The 23,798-nt window shown below is 37.3% G+C and overlaps 1 protein-coding gene across 11 annotated transcripts in view; it reads right to left on the bottom strand.

Annotated features, from left to right (window-relative positions):
- Window positions 1–23,798, bottom strand: part of Crag (DENN domain-containing protein Crag) — a 150,026-nt gene that overhangs the window by 16,995 nt on the left and 109,233 nt on the right. For 7 of the 11 annotated variants that reach the window (XM_076186292.1, XM_076186296.1, XM_076186300.1 and 4 more), the window contains 6 exons: window positions 22,321–23,385; window positions 21,343–21,471; window positions 16,050–16,190; window positions 12,984–13,031; window positions 9,798–9,892; window positions 261–489 (listed from right to left, as the gene is read on the bottom strand). In XM_076186292.1, coding sequence (XP_076042407.1) covers window positions 261–489; window positions 9,798–9,892; window positions 12,984–13,031; window positions 16,050–16,190; window positions 21,343–21,471; window positions 22,321–23,385 — 1,707 coding nt within the window. The remainder of the gene's footprint in view (window positions 1–260; window positions 490–9,797; window positions 9,893–12,983; window positions 13,032–16,049; window positions 16,191–21,342; window positions 21,472–22,320; window positions 23,386–23,798) is intronic. The other 4 variants (XM_076186297.1, XM_076186299.1, XM_076186302.1 and 1 more) reach the window with 4 other exon arrangements.

Raw genomic sequence — 23,798 nt, 5'->3', positions numbered from 1 at the left:
ACTACACACCATGACAGAGACCAATTCCTATAGTTTACAGTCTTGAGGATTTTCTTAATGCTATAAAAATCATTCAACATGGATGCTTTGAATAAAGACTTGTGACCCTTCCCTACCCTAAGCCAATCCTCTGCAACCCCTCAAGGGGTAGCAATCCACCTACTGGGAACCTCTATTTCAATCTAAACACTTCAGCAACTCTTAAGTACTTTTTTTTTCTTGCTGTTACCAAATACAACAACTATACCCTGAATACATACTTGGTATTTAGATTCGAGTCATCAGGCCTCCATCCAGCCATGATGTCCTCATCAAACAGAAGTGAGGAGCAGTTGTGGCACTTGGTGCACGTGGTGAGGGAGATGCTCATGGCAAAGGGGCCAGGTGCATCCCATCCCAAAGGAGGAAACAGATCCTGTTGTGCTGTACCCACCACAGAATCAGTGCTGTCCACACCCAGTGGGAGACCACTATATAAATTTGGCCCCCCTGCAAAGACAAAGTTATAGATATATTACCCTATAATTTTGTCATCAAATAATAGTAACATTGCAACATAAATATCTATTTGGAGAATGTATCATGAAAAACTATATGAACAATTGAAAGTGAATAACAATCAATGAGCACTATTACTTTAAAAAGTTTGTAGTAATCTGTAAGTCTTACAAAATTATATAAAACATTGCTGGCTTGGATGCTCAAGGAATGTTGTGGAGCGCAAAAGACAGAAGTGAATGGAAAGGGTTGTGAATGGATGAAATAATGATGTGGCTAGAAAAAATATTCTTATCAGCTCTGTAAAATTTTTGAGGAGAAGAGGAGTGGGAGTTTACTCATTAATGAGGAGGTAGGGGTAAACTTGACCTAGCTATCAGCCTCTGCTAAGTTAGAGCTGTGTTTTGATGCACTGCCTTCAACCCAAGCAGTGTGACTGGGGACAGATATGACTCTTCATCCATAAAGTACAGATATAGATGAGTGGTTGAGGGGTGAGGGTTGCCATGCAAAGAAATGGTGGGGGCAAACTAGCTTCAGCAATTGACATTACAAGGGAGGTTGCCAAAAAACAAAGGCATAAAATCCACTCCCACCCATTCCATCCCCACATACTCCACTCCCATTCACCCACCTCCCTCCCTCTTATCTTGGCTCCTCCTGGATGACAGGTCATCCCTGCATCTCACCCACTGCCCTGGGTCAGAAGCAGTGTTGCAAGACACAGCAAGGCCCCTTCATTAAACTGGTGACCTCCCTCTTCCCACTCTCCTTTCAGTGGGAGAAGATATGGAGAAGACTGGGAGAAATCCCTTCAGGCTGCATCAATTTATATTTCACACATACTACTTTACCCCCCCTCCCCCAACCACTACCCCTCATGCATCATAGCATCATTCATACACAACCATTCTTCATTCACCCCTATCTTCTGTACTCTCCCATCCTTCCTCAACATACATTTCCCTCTTTCCCAATGCCCCTTTTACTCCATCCAACCATCCATCCTTGGTTGTCCCCTCATGTTCACTCTTTCCATCTCTGCCTTCCACACCTATTTTACTAACCTTTCTTCACTCATTCTTTCCATTTGTCCAAACCACAAACCATCCCAATACTCTTTCATCAACCCTATCTCCCAATTCCCTTTCCACCCTTGTTCTCCTTACCTCCTCGTTTTTCACTCTATCCAACCTTGTAACACCTATCATACTTCTCAGACACCTCATCTCAAACACATTCAAACTCCTCTCTTATGTTCCATGTTTCTACTCCATACAGTGCTGTTGGCATGATCCCTCCTTCATGCAATCTCCTCTTAGCATCCATTTCCAAATGTCTATGTCTCATTACACTTTTTTAATCACCCAAGGCATTTACTTGTGTCTCTCAATCTAGATTCTACCTCCACCTCCACTCCTTCCTTTCCTGCCACATTAAAACTATTCACTTCCTCCAGTCTCTCTCCCTTAATAGTCACTTCCAGTCTGCTGCCACTTTCTCCCCTTGTACATCTCATCACCTTACTTTTACCCAAATTCATCTTCAACTTCCTTCTTTTGCACACCTCCCCAAACTCTGTCACCAACTTCCTCAATCCCTCTTATCCTGCTACAAGCAGTGTCATCAGCAAACAACTGGCTTATCTCCTACTTTTATCCATTTCCTTTAACCATCTCCAATCCGTGGCCCACTACCCACTTACCTCTTGTACCACACCATCCATGTATAAATTGAATAGCCAAGTTAACATAACACATCCCTGGTGAAGTCCCACCTTTACCTCAAACCACTCAATTTCTCCATTTCTAATTTTAACACAGGTTTTACTACTCTTATAAAAGCTCTTCACTGCTCTTAAAAGCTTTCCTCCTATCTCATATATCTGCAATACCTCCCACAGTGCCTTCCTGTCTACCCTGTCATAAGCCTTTTCCAAATCCATTAAAGCCCAAAAAACATCCTTACCTTTTCCTAAAGCTTTCTCACATATCTGTCTTACCACCAAAATCTGATCCATGTAACCCCTACCTGTCCTAAACCCAGTGTTCCTCACCAATTACTCCCTCTGTTCCTCTTCTAATCATCTCAATCAAGACCCTTCCATAAGCCTTCCCAACTACACTTAACAAACTGATCCCTCTAAAACTATTACACTCACACTTGTCCCCTTTGTAGTAGTAACATAGTAATTCTAGAGATCAGTTTATTGACTGTAGTTGGAAGACATTTGTGTTGAGAGGATTAGGAGGGGAAGAGAAAAAGTAGCTGGGGAGGAATAACGTGGGTTCAGGAAAGGTAGAGGATGCCTAAAATAAATTTTTGCAGCAAGGCAGCTATGTGAGAATTTTTTGGGAAAAGGTAATTTGTTATTTTCTTTTTTATGGATCTGGAAGAGGCTCATGAAAAGATTAACAGCTAGGCAATGTGGGAGGTGTTCATGAATGGGATATGGGGAAAGTTTCTAAGGGTAATCAAAAGCTTTTATATGATTTACCTAGTTGTTATACAGGAAGAGAGCTATGCTCGTAGTAACCCGTCTTTGTATCTTTCAGCATCTAGTTTGTTCTTAAATTCTTGTATAGTTTTTGCACACACTATTGCCTCATCCAATTTGTTCCAGATATCTACCACTCTGTGTGGGAAACTATTCTTTTTCAGATCTCTTCTATAACTATCCTTTTTGAGTTTCTTTTCATGTCCTCTTGTTTTCTTTTATCCCACTTTAATAAATCTTCTCTGCTGGTGACTTCCATCCCTTTCATAATTCTGTAAATGGCCAGTAGATCTCCCCTTTCTCTTCTTTGTGTAAGGTTGATAGTTCCAATTTGGACAATCTTTGTATGTCAATTTAGAGTGTTGGTGCCACCTTTGTTGTTGCTTTTTGGATTCTTTCTAATTTATATTATTTTTTGTACTGGGTGTCCATAGTGTCGCAGTGTACTCCAATCTTAGTCTATCAGTGTGACTAATATTTTCTTTACCATTTCCTCATCCAAGTAGTCAAAGGTAACTTTCATTGATCTTAGTAAATTGTAGGTTTCTCTGACTATTTTTTTGATATGCTTGTCTGGTGATATGTCTTTGCTGATAATTACTCCTTGGTCCCTTTCCAAGTTAACTTTTTTTTATTTTCTTTGTACCAATTTTATATTGCCCTGATATTCTATCTTTACTTTTCTAAACTCCAATATACTATATTTCTTTATGTTGAAGTTCTCTTCCCACTTTTGACTCCATTCCCATGCTTTATCCAGGTCTTTCTGTAGTGATTCACAGTCTCCTTCTGTACTTTTAGTAGTTTTGCATCATCTGTAAAGAAGTTCATATAACATTCTACACCTTCATCCTTGTCATTTATATGTATGGCAAACATCAGAGCTAATACAGAACATTGTGGGACTCCACTTATCATTTCTTCCCAGGTAAAGTTTTTGTCTCTAAGTACCACCCTCACTTTTCTCCCATTCGAGAAATCTTCCATCCATTTCAATAATTTTCCTTGTACACCACCTATTATTATGATTTTTTTTAGTAGCTTTTTGTGTGGTACTTTATCAAATGCTTTTTTTAAATCTAGGAAAGCACAATCAGCCCATCTGTCCCTTTCTTGCATTATTTCTATTAGCCTCGAGTAAAAGCAAATCAAGTTAGTGGCACATGATCTTCCGTGTCTAAATCCAAATTGTTTTGGATTCAGTATATTATTTTCTTCCAGATGTTTAATCCATCTACTTTTGATAACGTTTTCACATATTTTTGCTATTGTGCTTGTAAGGGAGACCAGTCTATAGTTAGTTGGGTTTTCCTTGTCCTCCCTCCCCCCCTTTATATATTGGTACAATATTTGCATTTTCCAATCTTGTAGTACCTTTCCTTCTTTGAGTTAATCAATTTATATATTTTGTCCATTAGCTCATCTATACATCCATTTAATATCAAATTTGGAATTTCATCTGGACAGTGTGATTTTCTGACATAAAGGTTTATTATTTGGTCCCTTATTTCCTTTTGTGTCACAGTTATTTCTTTCATTGGGGGGATCTTTCTTTCTGTCCTTCCTCCCAATTTTGTGTATTTTCAATTGTGAATACAGATTTAAAATGTTTGTTAAAAAATTCAGTCATATCTACATCTATACATTCATTATTTCCTTGATGCAGTTCATTATTTCTTGTTTACCTTTTAGTTTACCATTCACATACCTGTAGAATAGTTTAAATTGGTCTTTGCATTTTCCTATTATGTCTTTTTCATAGTTTCTCTTTTCTTCCCTGCATATTTTCACATATTCATTTCTTAGTGATGGTGGACTGGCTGGTGAGGTTAAATATGTTTGTTTAACCCCTTCCATACGGTGCCGCACACGTAGGCGTCATGGGGAGCGAGTGTATTCGCGAGGCTGCCATATCGGCGTCTTGATTATATTTATTGTAGTAGCCCCTGTGTTTTTACATTCTCTCAAATGTGCCCTGAATCCCATTCTCTGTGGTATTCAAAATTCACGGGTGAAGAGAGAACGATCGATATAAGCGGTGACTATATTTTATGCGAGTATTATTACGACACGTCGTACGGCTGGCATTGGCTGCTGCCACCGAGATCTAAGTCCATGACGCCTACGTGTGCGGCACCGTATGGAAGGGGTTAAGAGAGGGTAGAGTGCCGGAGGACTGGAGGAGTGCCTGTATAGTTCCACTTTACAAGGGAAAAGGGGACAAGTGTGAGTGTGGTAGCTTCAGAGGGATCAGCTTGTTAAGTGTAGTTGGGAAGGCTTATGGGAGGGTTTTGATTGAGAGGATTAGGAGAGGAACAGAGGGAGTAATTGGTGAGGAACAGTGTGGGTTTAGGACAGGTAAGGGTTGCATGGATCAGATTTTTGTGGTAAGACAGATATGTGAGAAAGCTTTAGGAAAAGGTAAGGATGTTTTTTGGGCTTTCATGGATTTGGAAAAGGCTTATGACAGGGTAGATAGGAAGGCACTGTGGGAGATATTGCAGATATATGAGATAGGAAGAAAGTTTTTAGCAATCAAAAGTTTTTAAGAGAGTAGTAGAGCATGTGTTAGGATTAGAAATGGAGAGAGTAAGTGGTTTGAGGTAAAGGTGGGACTTCATCAGGGATGTGTTATGTCATCCTGGCTGTTCAATTTATACATGGATGGGGTGGTGCAAGAGGTAAATGCAAGTGTAGTGGGCCATGGATTGGAAATAGTTAAAAATGGAGAAAAGTGGAAGATAAGCCAGTTGTTGTTTGTGGACAACACTGTGCTTGTAGCAGTATCAAAGGAGGGATTGAGGAAGTCGGTGACAGACTTTAGGAAGGTATGTGTAAAAAGGAAGTTGAAGATAAATTTGGGTAAAAGGTGATAAAGTGACACCAGACTGGAAGTGACTATTAAGGGAGTGAGACTGGAGGAGGTGGATAGTTTTAGATACTTGGGTGTGAATGTGGCAGGAAAGGGAGGAATGGAGGTGGAGGTAGAATGTAGATTGAGAGAAGCGACCAAATGCCTTGGGGGATTAAAAAGTGTAATGAGAAATAGACATCTAGGAATGGATGCTAAGAAGAGATTGTATGAGAGAGTGGTTGCGCTGACAGCACTGAATGGGGCAGAAACATGGAACATAAGAGAGGAAGAGAGGAGTTTGAATGTGTTTGAGATGAGGTGTCTGAGAAGAATGATAGGGGTTACTAGGTTGGACAGAGTGAGAAATGAGGTGAGGAGGAGAACAGGGGTGAAAAGGGAATTGGGAGATAGGGTTAGTATTGGGATGGTTTGGACACATGGAAAAAATGAGTGAAGAAAGACTAGTAAAAGAGGTGTGGAAGGCAGAGGTGGAATGAGTGAATATGAGGGGTCAATCTAGGATGAGATGGATGGATGGGGTAACAGGGGCATTGGGAGAGAGGGGAATGTCTGTTAAGGAAGGAAGGGAGAGGACAGAAGATAGGGGTGAATGAAGAATGGTTGTATATGGATGATGCTATGATGAGGTGGAATGGGTGGGGGATGGGAGGGTGAGGGAGTATGTGTGAAAAATAAATTGACACAACCCAAAAGGATTTCTCCCCATCTTCTCCTTTTCTGCATGAGAAGACGGAGAGGGGGAGGGGGGTCACTGATTTAATGAAGCAGCCTTGCTGTGGATGTGCTGTGTCTTGTGACACTGCTTCTGACCTAGGGCAGTGGGTGAGATGCATGGATGACCCGTCATCCAGGAGGTGCCAAGATAAGAGGATGGAGGGGAGTGGAGTGTGATAGGGATGGAATGGGTGGGAGTGGTTTTTATGGCTTTGTTTTTTTGGCTACCTCCCTTATAAGGGGGGGAAAAACCTTTGGTGTATGTATGTAGTTTGATTTATATTTACCACTTCTTCAGTTTCTTTTTTCTTTTTTCCATCTTTCCCAAGCTTTGTCTCTTCTATCTTTAGGCTCACTACATTTTTTGTTGTACCAGTACTTAATGTACACCCTTTCTTGCTTCTGCCTTGGTATTTGTCTATTCCTTCTTAATAAATTAATTTTAATATATTCCATTTCTCTTCCATTTTTGTTTCATTTAAGTTTTCCCAATTTACATTCTGAAAGAACTGTCTGAGGTTCTCAAAATCCATTTTGTTGTACATTAGTCTTCCTTTTCTGTTCTTTTAGTTCAAACTCTATTTGTATGTGGTCACTCTTCCCAACTGGTGTCTTGTATTCCATTTTATCCACAATTTCAGGGTCTGACATAAATATTAAATCTAGTCTTGACAGGTCTTCATTGTTTCTATATCTGATATTTTCCTTTACCCATTCAGTCATTGCGTATTCAATGGTCATATCCAGTAGTATATTTCCCCAAAGGTCTTCTCCACCTTTCACTGTCATTTCTTCCCACCATATCTCTTTTGAGTTAAAGTCACCCATAATTAATATATTTCCTCCTTCTCTCAGTAATTCAATTAGTGCATGCTTTGTGTCTTCCAACATTCTGGAATGATCACTCTCTGTCCAAGACTGTTTTTGGGGGCACATATATTATTAAAAAAATTCTATTTTTATGTCACTGTTTTCAACTTTTATCATAACCAATTTCACATTATTTTTTCGTTCTGTTATCTTTGTCACATTTAAGCCTATGTCAAAAACATGACTCCTCCACCCTGTTTCTATTTTTCATCCAGTGGTTGTGTAAACCTTGTCCCACAGTATTAATTGGTAGTGGACCTTTTAATTTCGTCTCCACAATTCCCATTATGTCTGGTTTCTCTACTGCCCAAGTCATTTAATTTGTTTAACCCCTTCCATACGGTGCCACATACGTAGGCGTCATGAGGAGCAAGTGGATACGTGAGGCTGCCATATCGGCGTCTTGATTATATTTATTGTAGTTGCCCCTCCGTTTTACGTTTTTTCGATTTTACGTTTGAACCGACTGTAAAAAAAAAAAAAAAAAAAAAAATTCGAGTGAATTTTTTAGTTTAGCGCGCTCTCTGTAGTTCAAACGATACTTGCACATGACACTGCGTCCATTGTTTACATGGCACAAACGACAGACTGAACGTGCCTTGCCTCCTCCTCCACCATCTCAATTTATGTTGCTTGAATTTAATTAATTTGAAATTAATGTTATTATTTTACAATGTTATGTGTATAATTAATGATTTAGGGGTGTTTTATAAGATACGGTAATAGAATTTATGGATATATAGTACAGTAACAACTTACGTTCATTTTCAACTTATGTTCGGCCGTTCGGAACGTAACTAAAACGTAAGTTGAGGAGCATCTGTACTCTCTAAACTGTCTGTAATCACATTTTCTATGGTTATCAAAATTCACGGGTGAAAGAGAGAACGATCGATATAAGCGGTGACTATATTTTATTATGTGAGTATTATTACGACACGTCGTACGGTTGGCATCGGCTGCTACCCGCGAGATTTAAGGCCCATACTGAAGAGGTTAATCCTGAAATCATGCCATGCATGTTGGTATATGTTATTTAATTTTTTTTTCCTTTCTCCTCCTTTTTTGTTTATGTTTCCTTTTTTTATATACTATTTTCTCAGCCTCAGGTCAAGTACTCTTAAAAATCATTCTTTACAGTGTCTGTTCTCTCGTTTTTCTCATTTGTATAATTTCTTGCTCTTTTTCCTCGTCAGTCATTTCCTTTTTTATCCATACATTTTTGTAATTTTCACTATTTGCCAGCTTTGCTGCTTTTGATAGTAGTGGCCTATACTTTTTTTCTTTTGAGTATTTTCCTATTCTATGCATTTCCTCAATTTCTTTATCTATATCCTGTCCCTCCTCTTGAATCTCTTTCAGAATTTCTTTAGCGATCTCTTTCTCTTTTTTTCTCTGATATCTAAGTGCATCATGTTTCTCTTTAATACCATAGCTTACAATGCACTTTTTTTATCCAGTGTCCCTGACCAAATTTCCTTTTTCCTTAATATCTTTATTTAGTGTTTCCTTAGAATTTTCCTTGACTTGATACTCAATACCAACAAAATAAATCAATCAAAATAAAAACACAAAGACTATTGCATTTTGGTTACTTGTTGTACACTTCTCCCTACCCGCTTTTGTAAACACAACTAATGCCAGTCTCAAATTTGTCTGTCAACGAAGCACTGCTCAGCGCTTCGGAGCTCTTTTCAGACATCCTACTTCGACCGCTGCTGGTGTGTGAATGGTACAAGGTGACTGTGGGCTTGTGCCAAGGTTGTTTAATGTTACCACTGTTGTTCAATGTGTACATAGATTGGATGGTATAGGAAGTAAACGTAAGGATGATAGGCAGGGGACTGAAGATGGTTTGTGAAAGTGGAGGGAAGTGGGAAGTTAGCCAGTTGTAGTTTGAGGATGACAATGTGCATGTGGCTGGGTCAGAAGAGAGTCTTAGGTAATTGGTGATGGAGTCTAGGAGGGTAAATGTGAGAAACTTGAAAGTAAATCTAAGTAAAAGTAAGATGATGAGCTGTACTAAGGGTAAAAGAGGCAGTGAGTTGCAGGTAAATGTTAAAGGAGAGAGTCTAGAAGAAGGGGGGATAGGGGAAGCAAGTAAATGTCATCCACAAGGAGCAAATGTTAAAGGGAAAACATATGGGTGTTGGATGGGTGTGGGATGGGTGAAGAGTGAAGGGTGGTTGCACACCTTAGACCATATTCCTTACAAGGGGGAAAAGGTCTTTTGGTATATGTATGTATTTCAGTACGAAAGACAGTAGGAGAAAGAGGACAGTGAGAGTTCACAGCAAAAATAAGCTTTTAGAATACACTAACTTTCATGCTATGAAAACTAACCTATTACAGTATCTTCCTGTGAGTAAACATCTGCTGATTCTCTTCTAGATCCTCGCATGTCCACACAATCTTCATCAATATTTTCCTCAGGATACCTGCCATATATAAAAGGATTAGTAGATTTAGATTCATTGTTCCCTATGAAAAGCCATTAAAAGTTTAAAAGTTTTGTTCCATTACTTTTATGGATTAAATTATAGAAAAAAAAGAAAAGAAAAGAAAAAAAAAAAAGCTGGGGATGAGGTATAGAGAAAAATACAAGTGATGGCAATGTACTGCCTGAAGTGTGTGTGTATATATGTGTGTGTGTATGTATATATATATATATATATATATATCTACAAAGTAATGTCGTAACACATTAGTAAATTTCAACAAAAACCCACTGTGTTGTAATGATGTATATTAGGGACAAACAGGTAGAGATTTGCATACCAGGATGCAAGAACACAGAAATTCAGTCAAATATGCACACCAAAATTCCGCTGTCTTCCAACACGTAGACAAGGAAGGCCATCGTATAGATTGGAATGAAGCAAAAATTATCTTCAATTCAAAGTGCAGTTTTAAAAGGAAAATAATAGAATCATCCTTGATTAACAAATTTCCAAATTTCAATATATCTCATGGACAATGGTCACCTGACTGCATTACCACCTGGGCAGTCAACAAATTACTACCATCTCTGGTGAAGGCGGGTGACCTGCCCCGCAAAGCATTAGACGCTACCTGAGTCCTATCCATGTTCCTTCTTTTACTGTTTATAAGACATGCCTTTTGCTCCTCTACTCTGTATTCCACTGAAGAGGATCACAGTCCGTGATCGAAATATATGGAATCTATTTATTTCATTTCTTCTTATCCAACACAGTGGGTTTTTGTTGAAATATATATATATATATATATATATATATATACCGTTGAGATGGGGTACATGCCTTGACTGGCTACCTTCCTTATATGGGGGGAAAGGCCCTTGGTATATAGACAGCACACTGGGTAGGAGCTGTACCCATAGGATTCCATCTCTCTGCCACCACTTATCAAGCTTTGCCATAAATTTGTCTATACCGTTAGCCTGGAATATATCCAATTTGTTTCATAAGTCTATACATCTATGTGGAAATCTACACTTCCTAACATCTTTCAAATAATCTTACTTTTTCAGTTTCTTATTATGACACTCATGCTGATCTTTCAATTCATACCAGCAGACCCTCTCTGTCCATTTTTTCTATACCATCATATGATCAAAATACCATTACTATGTTGCCTCTCTCTTTTCACACTTTCATTGTGGGTAGTCCCAGTTTTCTGTCTTTCCTCATGTCTTGGGCTCATCTTGGTTGTCACCTCTAATTTTCTTGTATCTTTCTGTAGGTGTAGTGATTACATGACTAATGCACATTCCAGTCTGGGATGACACAGACTTTCAAATGTTTCACCATGTCTTCATTTGTGTAATGGGATTCACTTTTTATATTCTTCAGCAACTCATAAGTCTCCTGTTATTCTCTTCATACTACTTTACAGTGACAGATCATCACTGATCAAAATTTCTTAATCCTTTTTTTTACCTCTACTATTAATTCTCCTCTCAGTTCCAAGATTTTATATTTCTTTGTATTTAAAGAATAACCACTTTGTAAATAAAGGATGTCTAATTTTACTGGAATTTGTGTTTAGTACTTTCCAAAGTCATTAATAGCTAAATAAAGTACAGAATAACACTTTTGTTTTTCATTCATAACAATTTGAAATTACTGATCCTATCCCCCAAAATGCTGTTTGTCTCACCCATTCTCCTAAAATTTATGGTGTGGTGTCATGGTGTTGTTCTGCAACATAGTATATCCAGATAGGCTGCTGGTTGGTCTGAATCAAGGATGAGATTGAAGGATGTGTAGAGGGTGAACTTCTTTATGTCATTGATACGGTACCCATTAGATACAGCATATGAGGTACTGAAAGTGTAACTGTAATACCACAGTTGCAAAACACAACAGTCACTTTGAATTAATTAATTATCCACTTGTTACTCTCATCCAAGTAAACTCTTCACTTGGAGTCACCAATCATAGTGTGTTTTACCATAAGATTATGTATGGATATAAGAGTAAGCTGCTTGCATGAGTACTGTTTGAATCATTGTACAAGTGTTATTCTTAAACTGATTTAATAATACTAAAATACCACATAACCCAGTGTTTCATTTACAATCTATTTAGCAGTACCTATTTCCTCCTTAAATAATGGTATTACATTTCAAATTTCCAGTCCAATGGCATCTTCCTCCCTATAAAGCAGAGACCATACAATCAGTTGATCCACTGTTCTTTACCATATTTCAATATCCAACTTGAGATCTTACCTGGCCCTTAGGCCTTTCTCACTTTGTTTCTCTGGTAATATTTCCAATGTTGATTACAAAATCTTCCTTATCGTCACATTTTTCCCCTTCAAACTCCTTTTATTAAATACTGATTGAAAGCTTGTATTCATGGGTATTGTATGGATGTGAGATGTATAGGTGAAGAATAGGTACTGGGCAGGCACATGCTTTAATTTGCCCCCAATTAGAGGAAAAGGTCTTTTAGTATGTATATATGTATTTATTTTTCACAGGATGACCTCATTTCATCAAGAACCATTGTAACAATAGGATGGAAAAAAAAAAAAAAAAAAAAAAAAAAATAATAATAATAATAATAATATATATATATATATATATATATATATATATAAATTAGGCATAAAATCTTAGTAATACTTCCGATTCAGTATAAGTAATGCTATGATACATAAATTTAGAGAAAAATCAAACATGGTTGACATAAGCTGGCGGAACCAATCGCCCAATTCTCCTGTGTGCTGTTTCTTGGGAGTGTATACGAGACTCTAGAACCATTGTGATTTTTCAGACTCATTTTGTTACATGACATGGAAAGATTATTCATACTAAATCAAAATATACCAGTTCTATTAGGGGCATCTATGGTATAATATTACTAACCTATGGTCAAACAAAATCCTATTACCTTATTCCTTCATGAAGAAAATAAACAAAATGTTAAAACACTAATTCTAATAGCATTAGTGAAAATTAAAAAAGCGCCTAAAATCATCTATTAATGAAAGCAAATGATTAAAGATTGGCTTTTCTAGACACATTCTAATTTTTTTTACCTAAAATAATTGTCTAGAAAGCCGGTAGCTGGTAAACTTGAACTTAATCTGAAATATGTAATCATATTAGAAACAAAATTATATTTTCTACACATATGTAGTACCATATGAAAATAGGAAATACATGCATACATAGAAAAATGGGAAATACATATCAATAAAATTCTACTGTCCTAATCAATAATAATTTCTATACACACAGAAAACAACAGGCAATGGGCTTAGGATTATAAAGAGTGCAATGATAGTACTCTAATTTTCCTAGCATATCCCACTGCCATACAAGTGCCTGAAATTGTGGAGAAAATGGAATACAAGACACCAATTAGGAAGAGTGACCACATACCAATAGAGTTCAAAATAAAAGAGGAAATTGATTTGGAAGAAAATAAGAAACATAGAAAAGGAAGACTAATGTACAACAAAATGGGTTTTGAGAAACTCAGAAAATTCTTTCAAAAAGTGAATTGGGAAAACTTCTTAAATGAAGAAACAAAGATGGAAGACATATGGAATATATTAAAAGAAATTTATAAAGGAATAAATACATACCAAAACAGAAGCAAGAAAGGGTGTACATTAAATGCTGGTACAACAAAAAATGTAGTGATCCAAAAGACACAAGAAACAAAGCTTGGAGGAAAAAAAAAAAAAAAAAAAAAAAAAAAAAAAAAGTGACAAATATATATCAAACTAAGAAATGAATATGTAAAAATATGCAGGGAAGAAAAAAGAAATTATGAAAAAGACATAATAGACATATGTAAGGATCAACCTAAATTATTCTACAGGTATATAAATGGCAAAATAAAAAACAAACAAGAAATAGTGAAATTGTGACAAGGGAATGACAAATATATTGAAGATGCAGAAATGGCTGAAATTATGAAGAAACATTTTAAATCTGTATTCACAATTGAAAATATACATAACTGGGAGGAAGGACAGAAAGATCCCCCCAATGAAAGAAATAATTGCAACACAGAAAGAAATAGAGGGCCAAATAATAAACCTTGAGGTCAGAAAATCACACGGTCCACATGAAATTGCAAATTGGATACTAAAAGAATGTATAGATGAACTAACAGACAAAATATATAAGATAATAGATTGCTCACTCAAAGAAGGAAAGGTACCACAAGATTGGAAAAATGTAAATATTGTACCAATATATAAAGGGGGAGATAAGGAAGACCCAACAAACTATAGACCAGTCTCCCTTACAAGCACAATAGCAAAAATATGTGAAAAAGTTATCAAAAGTAGATGGATTAAACATCTGACAGAAAATAATATACTGAATCAAAAACAATTTGGCTTTAGACAAGGAAGATCATGTGCCACTAACTTGATCTGTTTTTATTCGAGGCTAACAGAAATACTGCAAGAAAGGGGTGGATGGGCTGATTGTGCTTTCCTGGATTTACAAAAGACATTTGATAAAGTACCGCACAAAAAGTTACAAAGAAAACTCGAAACAACAGGTGTACAAGGAAAGTTATTAAAATGCATGGAAGATTTCTTGAACAGGAGAAATATATGGATGGCACCTCAAGAGACAAAAACTTGATTTGGGAAGACATGAGAAGTGGAGTCCCCCAAGGTTCTGTATTAGCTCTGATAATGTCTGCCATACATATAAATGACATGGATGAAGGTGTAGAATGTTATATGAACTTCTTTGCAGATGATGCAAATCAACTAAAGAAAGTAAGTACAGGAAAAGACTGTGAATCAGTAGAGAGAGTCCTAGATAAAGTCTGGGAATGGAGCCAAAAGTGGGAAGTGAACTTCAACATCAAGTAATGTAGTATAATGGAGTTTGGAAAAAAAAAAAAGAATATCAGGACAATATAAAATTGGTACAAAGGAAGTAAAAAAAGCTAGCTCCAAAAAGGACCTAGGAGTAATTATAAACAAAGACATGTCACTAGACAAGTATATTAACAAAATAGTTGGAGAAACCTACAATTTACTAAGATCAATAAAGGTGGCTTTTAACTACTTGGATGAAGTAATGGTAAAGAAAATATTAGTCACACTGATAAGACTAAGATAAGAGTACACTGCCACACTATGGACACCCAACACAAAAAAGAATATAAAGAAATTAGAAAGAATCCAAAGATCAATGACAAAGATACCAACACTTTCAAAATTTACATACGAACAAGGATTGTCTAAACTGGAACTACCAACCCTGGAACAAAGAAGAGAAAGAGGAGATCTACTGACCATTTACAAAATCATGAAAAGCATGGAAGTCCTTGACAGAGAAGACTTATTAAAGTGGGATAAAAGAAAAATAAGAGGACATGAAAAGAAACTCAAAAATGATAGTTATAGAAAAGATAAAAAATAGTTTCCCACACAGAGTGGTGGAGTTTTGGAACAAATTGGATGAAACAATAGTATGTGCAAAAACCATACAAGTATGTAAGAGCACACTAGATGCTCAAAGATACAAAGATGGGTCACTACGAGCATAGCTCCCTTCCTGTATAATACAACTAGGTAAATACACACAGTACAAAAAAGAATATAAGAAAATTAGAAAGAATCCAAAGAGCAATGACAAAGATGGTACCAATACTTTCAAAATTGACATACAAAGATTGTCTAAATTGGAACTACCAACCCTGGAACAAAGAAGAGAAAGAGATCTATTGGCCATTTACAGAATCATGACAGGCATGTAAATCCTTGACAGAGGAGACTTATTAAAGTGGGTTATAAGAAAAATAAGGGGACATGAAAAGAAACTCAAAAAGGATAGTTATAGAAGAGATCTGGGGAGAATAAAAAAATCCACACAGAGTGGTGGATGTCTGGAACAAATTGGATGAAACGATAGTGTGTGCAAACATCATACAAGAATTTAAGAATAAACTAGATGCTGAGATATACAAATACGGGCACTACGAGCATAGTTTCTCTTCCTGTATAATACAAGGTAAATAGTAGGTAAATATATTGTTCTATGCTTGAGACAAAATGCTCAATTTTAAGTAATTTGTGTAAGGGTGTGCACATTCTAACTGTATATACAATCATAATAAGACTTACCTAGGTATATTTCCACGCATTGATGTGTTTGTGGCTGAGATGGCTTCTCGGAGTTCAATGCACTTCTTGGAGAGTGCTGTGAAACCTGACTTCATGCTATTGAGACCTCCAGAGAGCAACTCGTTTTTAATGTTGCTGGGGCTGAAATTTGTCAAAGCAAGTGCCACAAGGTTAGTACTATCTATATTTCAATTTTACATTTCTGAGATACATCTGACCTATAAATCACAGGAACTGCTGTTGATGTGATTGCATTCAAAGGTGCATCTAGCAGTGATGAAATATATTTAATATATTTTGTCCTTTTCTATGTTATGAACATATATCTACAGCTTAAAAAAAAATCAATGAACCATAAAAAAAAAATCACCTAGCCAATATCCAAATACATTAAAAACATTTTACTTTGTAATACACTTCCAAAGTGCAACTACATTATAAAAGTTGAACATCAATGCTAGTATGAAAAAAAAAAAGAGCATGCAGATCAGTTATGCATAACAACTACTGCTGGACATGGGCCTTAAAACCGATATGTACCCAATACTATTATTCCAGGGTCCAAAGGTGGGTGCCTGTAAATGGTGGACCTACAAGAGAAGTCAGATGATTCCAAAAATCATCTAGCCACCCATCTTCAAAACCTATTGACACCTTCACCTCCATCTGAATTTCCTTCTTTTTATATAAAAAAAGCTGATAACCAGCAACTGATCCCCTCCTACCAATGGGTTGGTGTCACAAAAACAGTTCCCATACTATTACACCAGACTGATGGGAATGCCTAAGAATTAGTGCCAGTCACTATGGGGTTGTAAGTTTCCAGTCAATGATATTCATGGCAATAATCATTATATTCCTATTCCATTTCTTCAGTATTTCTCCTCCACTTTTTAACCTTTTCTGTCTCCTTTACCCTTTTCCTGTTCTTATTCCTTCATTCCTGTCATGTACAAGCATATCAGCTTGCTCCAGTGTTATTGTTTTCTTTTCAAACACTCACACTTTTCCTCCATACTTTTTCAGTCTTCCCTTTCCTTTCCTTCCACACTATCCCTAAACAAATTTTTTGCCTTTTCAAACACAACTACAACTAGGTAAATACGCTTGGGACTATGATGTCACCACAACTACAGAGGCTGGCTCTGAGCATATTCTGATGCAGATGGTTACTGAAGCATTGGTCATGTTAGCCTTGATTTTGCCAAGGTGCATTGTAAGGGTTCACTGCTGAAGGATACCACAATCCAGTCATTTAGGATGGGGAGAGCACTGCTTCCAGAGGATGGCATCACCTGAGCAACTGCTGGTCATGAGGGCTAATCCACCTATATGGACATATTCATTGCTGAGTTGCTGGCAGCCAAAGTGCTTATGTGTCTGCATGTCATGCATGTACTGGGGCAGGTGAGCAGTCCAACAATATCAAGGTACCTGCCATCCCCAGTTATAAAAAAAACAGCATGGCCTGGTTCCCTAGCATCAATCAAGCAGCTGTAGGTGTATACTGTTCCTGTGCATTGGCTACTATAAAGACTGCCTCTATACATGCACAAGGGAGTATTGGCAGAACTGGTTGAACTGCAGTGTGCTGGGATCATTGACTCTGTTGGTATGGCTGAATGGATCAGTCTATCAGTGTTTGTCCAGCATAAGGAGGACTATTAAAGATTTTAAGAAAAAACTTGATGCTGAAAGATACAAAGATGGGTCACCACAAGCATAGCTCCCTTCCCATATAATACAACTAGGTAAATTAGTGTTCACCCAAGGGGATTGAATAACCAAACTGTTCCCAATGCTCACCTGCTCTCTACAATCATCAGACTACAAACTCAGCTACAAATGCCATACTAAAGCAAAGTGCAATACTACAGTCTGACTTGCCCCTTTTTCCAGATACATCATAATCTGACTGTCTCTGGTGACTTGATAATATGGACCAGTCACAAGGTTATTGTGCCAGTGCTTGCATGCCTGCTATGGTTGGGTGTGTGTGTGGGGGGGGGCAGCATGTGCTCATGATGGCTATGGATGTATAATGAAGACTAATCAGGTACTACACAGCATGGCTTGGTTCCCCAGCACTGACTGAGCAGCTGAAGACTTTGTCCACCTGTGTCCAGCCTATCATGTCACTGACATAGTGCTCAGCAACTGGGGCTGAACGCCACTGCTCCAGCTTGTGTTACTGCCCAGGGTCTGGGCATCATGGGATTGTTTAATATTGCTCTGTCGGATAATTGTTATATCACCATGGTCAGTCATCACTCCAAATGAGCCAAAGTGGGTTTTGGTCAATCCATTATCTCTACTGTGGTCACTGACTTCTTGTAATGAATCTGGGTCTGTGAGAGTTATCACTCCTAACACCTTACCCATCGTGCTCTTACATGCCAACTCACATTTTCCTTTTCAATTTAGGTTCACTAAATGTTAACACATTCATCTTTTTCACAAATATACTATCAATCTTATTTTATTCTCATCTGTATTTTATCCACACACATTATATAACCTAATTACTAGGGTTCTGGTTTGAGTCCCAGACCCCCTCACTATGTCCCATATGGCTGCCATCAATGACATGCATGGGAGCATGGCTGAAACATTCTTCTCCCACCACAGGAAGATCATGAAAAAATAGAGACACTGAAGAGGTAAAGAACAAGTTCAAGGGGATAGCATAAAAGAGGAACAGCAGTAGTACAAAAGAACCACCATTGCTTAATGAGTAGAGATAACTCTGACAAAGATGAATGATGTGTGGTTCTGGTCTGTTGGGGTGCCCCCAAAAACAGTCTCTAAAATAATCATATAAATATATACATTCTATCAATATTTTCCTCCCTTGATTTTGTAACTGTGTAATTTCCTATTTTATAACTTCATGGCAGTATTTTTATTTTTACCCTTTTCTTAAAAGTGTATATGTGTATGTATGTATGTACATTAATCATAGAGAAGGCTTTATATGTTTAGCAAAAGCCACAAGCTTATTAATAATAAAAGAATATGCAAATATATATATATATAGATAGATATAATTTAGGAACACAGAATACCAGAAGGATGTTAAGAAATAGTTTTCCACACAGGTGCATTCATCTCTAGAATGACTTGGGTGAAGAAGTCTAGAATTCCAAAGTAAAGAATAAATAAAGGTTTGATAATATACAGTACACAAATCACCATGATTATATTTCCTATCTTGTGCAATGATTGTTGCCTTGAGTTTCACAGACTGGAAAACTAAAGCCCCACATAGCTGAAAATAGTCCATAAACTATCCTATAATTCTCTCTACTTTGAATTGTTGGTAAGGGACTGTTTCTATGTCACCAGCTAAAAGTAGTTGGAGCTGCCAAGTGTTGACTCTCTTTATGTAAATTGGTGGGAGAAATACAGTTGAAATCGATGGGACTTGGTTTTCAGACCAAATGTCATTCTCTTAGGCCTGCACCTCCAGGAGGTGAAAGGGTTGACAGGTTACAAAAATGGGTAGCAGAGACTAGTTTCCTTCCTGTTCATCCTGTAGGACCACCATTATCAGGTATTTGTCACTGGTCCCTTCTATTCTGTATATCAAAATTAGGTAAATGTAAAGAAAGAATTATTCAAAAGATATGCATGTATCTCTTTAGAGAGAGGGAAAAAAAAGTGTAAACATTATATTTCATGCATTTTTAACTATATAAAAAAGGAAGACACTACAAAGTGCATGAAGACACAAGAGATCCAAAATACATATGAAATCACACCACAGCCACATATCTTAATTTCTTTTTATATTGATACATTAGTTTCATATTACCTGTGCTTATTTTTCTTTTTTCTTACAAATTCCAGTGAACAGGTATATAGTTACTTACCTGTAGTTGCCAAATTCTAAAAATTTTCTGACCTTAAAACTATTATGAATTTCTCTGTAAGGTGGAAATGATCAATCTTAGCCCTATCAATACAGTGATTTTGCTGTGGCAAATACCAAATAATTCTATTGAACTGTGATGTGGCCCCTAATTTTTCTGAAAAGGGTCAAAAGCAAGAGATTTTGTAGTGTGGAGGATTCATCCTATGACTGGAGGTACATAGGAAAAAATTAAGAAAAAGGAAGAAGATGAAAGAAGGAAGAAGTGGTAGGTAGAAGAATGAAAAAAGGAAGAAAAAGTGAGAAAGGATAAAAGGAAGAAAAAATTAAAAAGAAGAAAAGGAAGAAAGAGGAGGAAGACAGAAGAAAAGAAAAGAAAAAGGAAGAGGAAGAAAAGAGAAGAAAAAGAAAGAGGTAGAAGGAAGAAAAGAGAAGAAAAAGGAAGAGGAATATGGAAGAGAAGAAAAAGAAAGAGGAAGAAAGAAGAAAAAAGAAGAAAAAGGAAGAGGAAAAAATAAAAATAGGAAAGGGGAAGAGGAAGATGGAAGAAAAGAAAAGAAAAAGGAAGAATGAATAAGAGAAGAAAAATGAAGAAGAAGAAAGAAAAGGTAAGAAAAAAGAAGAGAAAGAAGGAAGAAAGAGAAGAAAAAGGAAGAGAAAGAAAGAAGAAACGAGAAGAAAAAGGAAGAGGAAGAAGGAAGAAAAGAAGAAAAAGGAAGAGGAAGATGGAACAAGGAAGAAGGAAGAAAAAGGAAGAAAAAGGAAAAGAAAGTTATGTAATTGATATGATAAAATCTTTACATAACATCACTGTGATGAAAGAGCTAAGCACATCAATGATTTCAATTATGATATTCTACATGAACCCTAGTAAATAAGTAGCTTCATAAAAAACTTTCATCATTTATAAAAAAAAAATTTCAAGGAGAAAAAGTAAGGAATACAATGTTAATTATGGGCATATGCTGTGAACTGATGTTTTAGATGAGTACAGAAAATACAGTGGAAATTAAATAAATAATTTTCAACTTCTTCAATTAACTCATAAACAGCAGAGAACCTTCTTATATATTTCTTTGAGCAGTTGCCTGGGAAATCTTACATTCAGCTGTGTGAAGAGTTTCCATCCCTCCCATCCCCACTGCATATGGATTGGAGCTAATCTCAATCCATAAATAGCAAGAATCCTTTTTATACATTTTCTTCACTTGTTGCTGGCAGGTAATGTCTTTCAACTAAAGGAATTCTCCCAGCAATTTAGGAGTTAATATATATTTATTGACATGACCTACCCCAAATATGATAATGGTGCTGCTCTAGAAAGGCATAGTTCACACACATTAGGCAACTGTATGTAATGGGCACAGCACAGGAACACCCACCACCACCACCACCAAAGTTAAGGCATCAATGGCCACTTACCCATACTGTTGTGCAAGGTCTGCAACTGTGGGATCAATGTACTGAACTCGTAGCTGCTCAATCTGCTTAGTGGCCTGGCGAATGCTGTGGCTTGCAAGGCTGGAAGCAGCACCAAATTTGCTGTTGGCACTGAAATGGCATGCCAGTGCCTGGTGCTACTAGGGTGATACAACTAAAGTTCCTCATCTTTGGGGGGGGGTGTCAGGTTTTAATTGTTTCAAGACCATTCCCTTTGGTATTAACAACTATTCTTGTTTATTAATCTAGGTTATTATGTACAAGAATTATTGAAAGTTTACATACGAAAACAAAGAGACCAATGGGATTATGGTCTTCAAAATATTAAAACTCTAACTATGATACTGACATTCAAAAGCTGCCTTAATGATGAAAGCAAATCATAAAATCCATGATCACTCTATAATAATTTAATCAAAACTGAATACTGTATTATGATGAGGAACTTTCAATAACACAGCAACTTAAAACAAAATCTAAAGAAAGATAAATAAAATTAACAGAATATAAAAAAATGTGTTCTATGAAAAGCTTCATTGTATACTTCCATATATAACAGCTACTTGTCTGATCTGGATATACTGTGGGGAAACTACACAAGATCAGATAGATGACAGTACTTGACATATACTACAGTTAATGCATCTACCAACATCAATAGCAACATGTACTAACTCTACTTTGCCTAATTCTAATAAGATCTCCATATTAAGAGGAATGTCTGGTATCAATTACCTTTATATATGAAATCACAGATTAAGTTAATGAAGAAGAAACAGGGGACAAAGATGATAATAATAATGGTAATGGTAATAATGCTGTTGATGGAGGTGATTACAATGGTGACAATGATGAAAGTGAGCTGAGAGACTTGAGTATGTTAAAGCTCTTCCATGCAGTCAGTCACATTCAGGTAATATATTAAAGCATCAGAATAATCAGCCCAATGGTTTGGTTTACCTGAAGGACAGCTTGGTACTGATAGCAGATAGGCTTGGGGTGGCAGCAATCAGAGCAGAATAAGTGGAATCAGCAGAGGGGTTGTGGGTGGAGGAGTGGTGGGCAGAGGCAGGGGTCTCCACAAAAGAGGAGCTGGAGGAACGCTGTACTGCCTGACGCCTTCCACCTCTTCCACCTTCAGCAGTGAATGTGGCACTTCTGGTCACATTGGACAACTTTGGTGCTTTGCGTCCAGTGGAAGGAAGTAATACTGTGTCTGCATTGGGTGTTGAAGTGTGAGACATGACTTGGTCTTTAGAGTTGACTATCACAGAGGAAGTGGATGGTGCTGGGAGACTGGTGGTGGTTGTTGATGAAGTTGTGCAATTGTTTCTGGTAGTGACTAGAGGAGGACTGAAGGCACCCAGAGGGTCATTCTGTGTGACTGGAGTAAAAGATGGACTAGAAGGAACTGGAGACTTGTTTAAAGACCTGCTGATGTTGATGGATGATGATCGAGGGACAGTCACAACTGGGACCTGTAGGCTGGAAGGCTCGGAACAAGTCTCTGAAGGCGTGGTGGTTGGAGTAAAGACTTCGTGTGATTTCCTAAAGGCTCCCTCATCCAAGTCCAGACTGTCTAGAGATTTGCTATCATTACTTCTTTCTTCTGACTCTTCTCTGCTCCCATTGAAGTAATCCTTAACTCCTTGCTCTAAGTTTACAGAGTCTTTACTACTAGAGCGACTCACACTCTTCCTTAGAAACCCTCTTATCTTTTCATCGGCACTGTCAACACTCCTCTTGAAAAGATTTGAAAGTCTCTCAGGTGTATTTCTGGTGAAGAAACTCCTGACAGCACCTCCTCTTGCCTCAGGTTCTTCTTCCTCAATATCACTAAGGCTGTCCATGCTACGAGACATACTCTCCTGGTGCTCCTTAGTTGGTGTTGTGTCTGTAGCTACAAAGGCATACAAAGTTCTGCTGACCACCTGCTCACCCTTTGACAGCTCAATTTCCTGCTGTCCCTTTGCAAGCTGCAGCAGATTTGTGAGCATCTTGGCATCGCTTCCATAGCTATCCGATCTGGGAGATAGATCCCAAAGGAACAATGAATAGGCAACATCAGAGATTGGGATCAAATGTTTAGGGCACCAGCATTGCTCAAATCAGTTACTCCTCTGAAGAAGTAAGCCATCATGCAAAATTACATGAAAAAAAAAAATAATAAATAAATAAAACTGCATCAATATGGCTATCTTGCTCTTTAAACCATGAAGCCCTACACTAGCAAAAAATCATTGGAAAGGACAATAATCTAACCAACCTTGAAGAGCTATGACAACAAATCATTACTCCTTCAAACTAAACTGGAAATGATGACAATAACCAAGGGATCTAAAGACCTTTAACCACTTCAGTACGATAACTCCCACATAGGTGTCATGAGGTGTGAGTAGGTACATGAGGATGTCGGTGTTGGCATCTTGATTATATAT

The sequence above is a fragment of the Oratosquilla oratoria genome, chromosome 6 (genome assembly GCF_046742065.1).
Source record: "Oratosquilla oratoria isolate Oo_2021 chromosome 6, ASM4674206v1, whole genome shotgun sequence".
NCBI lineage: Eukaryota > Metazoa > Arthropoda > Malacostraca > Stomatopoda > Squillidae > Oratosquilla > Oratosquilla oratoria.
This window is presented reverse-complemented; position numbering and strand designations above follow the sequence as displayed.